The sequence below is a fragment of the Penaeus vannamei genome, chromosome 36, assembly GCF_042767895.1.
Source record: "Penaeus vannamei isolate JL-2024 chromosome 36, ASM4276789v1, whole genome shotgun sequence".
Taxonomy (NCBI): domain Eukaryota; kingdom Metazoa; phylum Arthropoda; class Malacostraca; order Decapoda; family Penaeidae; genus Penaeus; species Penaeus vannamei.
Genome location: NC_091584.1, coordinates 2,463,123 through 2,470,622, shown reverse-complemented (window position 1 = coordinate 2,470,622; position 7,500 = coordinate 2,463,123). Strand labels below are relative to the sequence as shown.

General features: G+C 48.5%; 1 protein-coding gene across 3 annotated transcripts in view; it reads right to left on the bottom strand.

Moving 5' to 3' along the window:
- Positions 1 to 7,500, bottom strand: part of LOC113814828 (hemicentin-1) — a 234,971-nt gene that overhangs the window by 128,760 nt on the left and 98,711 nt on the right. For all 3 annotated transcript variants that reach the window (XM_070114397.1, XM_070114399.1, XM_070114398.1), the window contains 5 exons: positions 6,775 to 6,923; positions 6,033 to 6,180; positions 1,762 to 1,954; positions 1,110 to 1,299; positions 644 to 762 (listed from right to left, as the gene is read on the bottom strand). In XM_070114397.1, coding sequence (XP_069970498.1) covers positions 644 to 762; positions 1,110 to 1,299; positions 1,762 to 1,954; positions 6,033 to 6,180; positions 6,775 to 6,923 — 799 coding nt within the window. The remainder of the gene's footprint in view (positions 1 to 643; positions 763 to 1,109; positions 1,300 to 1,761; positions 1,955 to 6,032; positions 6,181 to 6,774; positions 6,924 to 7,500) is intronic.

The following is a 7,500-nucleotide window of genomic DNA, read 5'->3' as shown; positions in this document are numbered from 1 at the left end:
TGTTTTAAAAAGGTAGGTGATGGTTAATGGGTGTGTATTAATGGGTTTGTGTTAATGGGGTTTATGATGGTTAATGAGTGTTAATGGGTGGTGATGGTTAATGTTTTTTTATTAGTAGGGATTATGGTAAATGGGGGTTTGGTAATGGACGTGTTAGGTGATGATTCATAATTTAATGCGAGTTGTGATGGTAAATGCATTTGTGTAAATGAGGTATGGTGATGCTTAATGGACCTGTGTTAATGGAGATGGTGACGATTTATGGTGATGGTTAATGGGTTTGTTTTGTGTGGTTGATGGCAGTGATTTTACTTTACGTCGGTGGTGGTTTAAATCATTTTAAGAAGTGTTAGATTACTACGGCCGTTTTGAAATTGAAGTAATAAAAACAGCGTAACAAAAAGCCATTTGCTTTCAGTAACAGCATATTCAACAAAACTAGTGAACTGAATTTGAAAATTTATACCCAGATCAACAAAACAACCTAGAAACCCCAACCACTTAACCAAAATGAATCCACAAAGTACCTCCATTATAAAACATCACTTCTGTCACTAAACATAAACCACCAACATCAAGTTAAACACAATGAACATGATCTAAAACCTTTTTTAAGCCAGGCAATTATCTCACGGTCCTTTACCTTTTGCCATGAGAGCGTGGCAGGGGGTCTGGCGTCCACGATACAGGAGAGTGTGACAGAGGAACCTTGCACGACACCTAACGCTGTCCCTTGCTCCGGGGCTTGAATCACAGGGGTCACTGGAAGAGGGAGTGTGGCGTCAGTTTAGCTTTTCTTTGGTTGTTTCGATTGGCTGTGTGTTCTGGGTGATTTCAAATACGGGAATTTTACTGGAATTTTATGCTGCCTGATCTGTGTGTTGATGTTTCGTTGGTGTAAAAAGTGAAGCAAAAATGTACACGTCGTCTCATCTACTGGTCAGACTTTCTCTAAGTAAACAAATATAGAATAGGTAAACGAAGTAAGAAGATCTATGAATACGTAACTTAATAAGAAAACCAAACAGAAATAAACACAGTGTCAAATTTGACCACGCCAGCTTTACCACAAAATCCATCACACAACACACTTCCTAACTCGAACTCACACAAGACCTGCACGCTGAAGGTTTCCTTGGCAGACCCAGCCGTGTTGGAGGCGATGCAGGTGTAACGCCCTTCGTGAGTCCCGTCCACCTTCTTCAGCACGAGGGACTCTCCATCCTCCTGCAGGTCGAAGCCTCTCCTAACCATCTCTTCCTCCGTCAGGACCATCCCCTGGCCGCCCACCCACGCTACCTGCAAGGGGAGGAGCAGGGATGTATTTATGCACTGTATATGCCATGTTGATATCCACAAACTCTGTGTGAACGTATTGATGGATTCATCTATGTTGTACTACTTCACAGTACCTTGCATATTCGTAAATCAAGTATGCTCATACCCACAACCCTTATACGAAGCAGAACCAAACCAAAAGACTACCATCCACCTTTTAAGTGGATCAAGTGATCTAGGGGTTTAGTTCTGATTTCTCATCTATGTGCTCCCTGACCATAGTGGGTTTGAGGCCTTGTCAGGGAGGGTATTCAGATATCTATATAAAATGCGATACTATATTCTTCCATCTTGTACAATGAGTACATATTAAACGCAAATGTATATGCGATTAAAAGTGTCATATAAGAGAATAAACATTATAGAATCATACGTATCTCCCCACAGACGACACATTCCCAACCAAGAAGCACGACCTCTTACCAGGGGGCGTGGGTGGCCTCGGATCCTACAGGTAAGAGTCACCGAATCGCCCTCTCGCGCCCGCACTTTCTTCGTGGGCGGTGTGGGCGTGATGACGGGAGGACTAAGCACATCCAGGGTATAGTTAGTGATGAGTGACCCTACTGCGTTCGTGGCCAGACATGTCACTCTGCCTTCACTGGAACTCAGGACCCTGGACCATAAAAGACGAAGAAGTTAACAATTCTAGAAATGAATGATAATTCACACAGCCACCAGTGCCTTCAATTTCTCCTTCTATACCAGACCATACCATGTGCCTTAAACTATTAACAACTCTAGAAAGGAATGATAATCTATAGTCACCAATGCCTTCAATTTCTCCTTCTATACCAGACCATACCATATGCCATAAAGTATCATAATAATGAATTTCACATATCAAACATCTCATAACAAGACCACACCATACGCCATAAAGGAACCCATATTTCTCTACAAGAAACCTCACATATCACATGCATAAAAAGACCACACCACATACAAATGATCCATATGTCTGTATTTGAAACCTCGCATACCATATATCGCATAGCAAGACCATAACATAAGCCCATTTTTCCATTTGAAATTTCACAAAATCACACACTTCATAACAAGAAACTCATAACCTTAAAAGAATCCACATTTCTATATCTGAAACCCCATATATCACATGTCTGACACAGAAACCAATATTTCCTTATTTAAAAAAAAAGTCTCACACACCAAATATTTCATAAAAGACCCCCACATACCCGCACCTGAAACCTCACATACCACCCAAGGCACAAAGAAACCCACATATCCGCCTCACAGAGAAACCCACATCGCACCAGACGCCTCCCACCCCGCCCATCCAACCAAGAAACCCACATATCCGCCTTACAAAGAAACGCACCTCGCAGCAGACGCCACCCACCCCGCCCATCCAACCAAGAAACCCACATATCCGCCTCACAAGGAAACCCACATCGCACCAGACGCCTCCCACCCCGCCCATCCAACCAATAAACCCACAAATCCGCCTCACAAAGAAACCCACATCGCACCAGACACCTCCCACCCACCCATCCAACCAATAAACCCACATATCCGCCTCACAAAGAAACCCACATCGCACCAGACACCTCCCACCCACCCATCCAACCAAGAAACCCACATATCCGCCTCACACAGAAACCCACATCGCACCAGACGCCTCCCACCCACCCATCCAACCAAGAAACCCACATATCCGCCTCACACAGAAACCCACCTCGCACCAGACGCCTCCCACCCACACCCATCCAACCAAGAAACCCACATATCCGCCTCACAAAGAAACCCACATCGCACCAGACGCCTCCCACCCCGCCCATCCAACCAAGAAACCCACATATCCGCCTCACAGAGAAACCCACATCGCACCAGACGCCTCCCACCCCGCCCATCCAACCAAGAAACCCACATATCCGCCTCACACAGAAACCCACATCGCACCAGACGCCTCCCACCCACCCATCCAACCAAGAAACCCACATATCCGCCTCACAGAGAAACCCACATCGCACCAGACACCTCCCACCCACCCATCCAACCAAGAAACCCACATATCCGCCTCACAAAGAAACCCACCTCGCACCAGACACCTCCCACCCCGCCCATCCAACAAAGAAACCCACATATCCCCCTCGCACAGAAACCCACATCGCACCAGACACCTCCCACCCACCCATCCCACCAAGAAACCCACATATCCGCCTCACAGAGAAACCCACATCGCACCAGACACCTCCCACCCTATCCACCCCGCCCATCCAACCAAGAAACCCACATATCCGCCTCACACAGAAACCCACATCGCACCAGACGCCTCCCACCCACCCATCCAACCAAGAAACCCACATATCCGCCTCACAGAGAAACCCACATCGCACCAGACACCTCCCACCCACCCATCCAACCAAGAAACCCACATATCCGCCTCACAAAGAAACCCACCTCCCACCAGACACCTCCCACGCCGCCCATCCAACAAAGAAACCCACATATCCGCCTCACAAAGCAACCCACATCGCACCAGACACCTCCCACCCACCCATCCAATCAAGAAACCCACATATCCGCCTCACAGAGAAACCCACATCCCACCAGACACCTCCCACCCTATCCACCCCGCCCATCCAACCAAGAAACCCACATATCCGCCTCACACAGAAACCCACATCGCACCAGACGCCTCCCACCCCACCCATCCAACCAAGAAACCCACACATCCGCCTCACACAGAAACCCACATCGCACCAGACGCCTCCCACCCCGCCCATCCAACCAAGAAACCCACATATCCGCCTCACAAAGAAACCCACATCGCACCAGACGCCTCCCACCCACCCATCCAACCAAGAAACCCACATATCCGCTTTTCAAAGCAACCCACATCCCACCAGACGCCTCCCACCCTATCCACCCCACCCATCCAACCAAGAAACCCACATATCCACCTCACAGAGAAACCCACATCCCACCAGACACCTCCCACCCACCCATCCAACCAAGAAACCCACATATCCGCCTCACAAAGCAACCCACATCGCACCAGACACGTCCCACCCACACCCATCCAACCAAGAAACCCACATATCCGCCTCACAAGGAAACCCACATCGCACCAGACACCTCCCACCCTATCCACCCCGCCCATCCAACCAAGAAACCCACATATCCGCCTCACACAGAAACCCACATCGCACCAGACACCTCCCACCCACCCATCCAACCAAGAAACCCACATATCCGCCTCACAGAGAAACCCACATCGCAGCAGACACCTCCCACCCTATCCACCCCGCCCATCCAACCAAGAAACCCACATATCCGCCTCACAAAGAAACCCACATCGCACCAGACGCCTCCCCCCCACCCATCCAACCAAGAAACCCACATATCCGCCTTTCAAAGCAACCCACACCGCACCAGACACCTCCCACCCTATCCACCCCGCCCATCCAACCAAGAAACCCACATATCCGCCTCATACAGAAACCCACATCGCACCAGACACCTCCCACCCTATCCACCCCGCCCATCCAACCAAGAAACCCACATATCCGCCTCACAAAGCAACCCACACCGCACCAGACACCTCCCACCCTATCCACCCCGCCCATCCAACCAAGAAACCCACATATCCGCCTCATACAGAAACCCACATCGCACCAGACACCTGCCACCCTATCCACCCACACCCATCCAAGCAAGAAACCCACATATAGGCCTCACAAAGCAACCCACATCGCACCAGACACCTCCCACCCTATCCACCCCGCCCATCCAACCAAGAAACCCACATATCCGCCTCACAAAGAAACCCACATCGCACCAGACACCTCCCACCCCACCCATCCAACCAAGAAACCCACACATCCGCCTCACAAAGCAACCCACATCGCACCAGACACCTCCCACCCCGCCCATCCAACCAAGAAACCCACATATCCGCTTCACAGAGAAACCCACATCGCACCAGACGCCTCCCTCCCCGCCCATCCAACCAAGAAACCCACATATCCGCCTCACAGAGAAACCCACATCGCACCAGACGCCTCCCACCCTATCCACCCCGCCCATCCAACCAAGAAACCCACATATCCGCCTCACACAGAAACCCACATCGCACCAGACACCTCCCACCCTATCCACCCCACCCATCCAACCAAGAAACCCACATATCCGCCTCACAAGGAAACCCACATCGCACCAGACGCCTCCCACCCCGCCCATCCAACCAAGAAACCCACATATCCGCCTCACAAAGCAACCCACATCGCACCAGACGCCTCCCACCCTATCCACCCCACCCATCCAACCAAGAAACCCACATATCCGCCTCACAAAGCAACCCACATCGCACCAGACGCCTCCCACCCTATCCACCCCACCCATCCAACCAAGAAACCCACATATCCGCCTCGCAAAGAAACCCACATCGCACCAGACACCACCCACCCTATCCACCCCGCCCATCCAACCAAGAAACCCACATATCCGCCTCACACAGAAACCCACCTCGCAGCAGACACCTCCCACCCTATCCACCCACACCCATCCAACCAAGAAACCCACATATCCGCCTCACACAGAAACCCACCTCGCAGCAGACACCTCCCACCCTATCCACCCACACCCATCCAACCAAGAAACCCACCCCACCCCTCCGGAAACCTCAACAAACCCCCACACCTCATATACCGAGAACCCCACCACCTCACCTGAGCAGATGGAGTTGCCGAGCCTGACTGGTGAGCCTCACGAACTGTCCCTTGGGGTTCACGGGCTGGTCGTCCATGAACCATTTTACTTCCGGTTCGGGGTTCCCTTCCACGGGGCAGTCCAGGCTCAGGGCGCGGTTCACTAGCACTGGAAGGATTAGGAGGATTAGGATTTGGAGGATTAGGTGGCTGTGTGGTTTGTTTCTCAGAAGGAGAAGTTAAGAAAGAAATAGTTAAATAAAGCGAAAGAGAAAGAAAGCAAATAAACAAATCAAGAAAGAAAGAAAGAACGAAAGAAAGAAAAAAAAATGAACGAAAGAAAAGAAAAGAAAAGAAAGAAAGAAAAGAAAAAAGAAAAGAAAAAAGAAAAGAAAAAAGAAAGGAAAAGAAGAGAAAAGAAAAGAAGAGAAAAGAAAAGAAAAGAGAAGAGAAGAGAAGAGAAGAGAAGAGAAGAGAAGAGAAGAGAAGAGAAGAGAAGAGAAGAGAAGAGAAGAGAAGAGAAGAGAAGAGAAGAGAAGAGAAGAGAAGAGAAGAGAAGAGAAGAGAAGAGAAGAGAAGAGAAGAGAAGAGAAGAGAAGAGAAGAGCAGAGAAGAGAAGAGAAGAGAAGAGAAGAGAAGAGAAGAGAAGAGAAGAGAAGAGAAGAGAAGAGAAGAGAAAAGAAAAGAAAGAAAAGAAACAAACAAACAAACAAAAGAAACAAACAAACAAAAGAAAAGAAAGAAAGAAGAAAAGGCAACCGACCCGTATGCTGCGTCTTGGGCTGGTAGGAGAGCGACGGCGGCGCGAGAACATCCACATCGAACACATACTCCGCTGTTCCCGCTGCGTTGCTCGTGATGCAGCTGTACAACCCGGAGTCGTCTTGGGCCAGGGAATTGAAGTGCAATAACCTGTGAAGGAAATGTATTTTTAGAGAAATTGTCGTTAGTTTTTTGGTGAGGGAATTGAAATGCAATAGCCTGTGAAAGAATTTTTTTTGGGGGGGTAATTATCGTTATTTTTTGGTGAGGGAATTGAAGTGCAGTAGCCTGTGAAGGAAAGGTATTTTTTGAGTAATTATCGTTATTGTTTGGTGAGGGAACTGAAGTGCAATAACCTGTGAAGGAAATATATTTTTAGAGTTTTTAGAGTTTTTAGTTTTTTTGGTGAGGGAATTGAAGTGCAATAACCTGTGAAGGGAATGTATTTTTGGGGTAATTGTCGGTTTTTCGAGGGTATTGAAGTGCAATAACCTGCGAAGGGAATGTATTTTGGGGTTACTGTCGTTAGTTTTTTGGCGAGGGAATTGAAGTGCAATAACCTGTGAAGGGAATATATTATTGTCTTTTTTTTTGGGCGAGGGAATTGAAGTGCAATAACCTGTGAAGGGAATATATTATTGTCGTTATTTTTGGCGAGGGAATTGAAGTGCAATAGCCTGTGAAAGAATTTTTTTGGGGGGGTAATTATCGTTATTTTTTGGCGAGG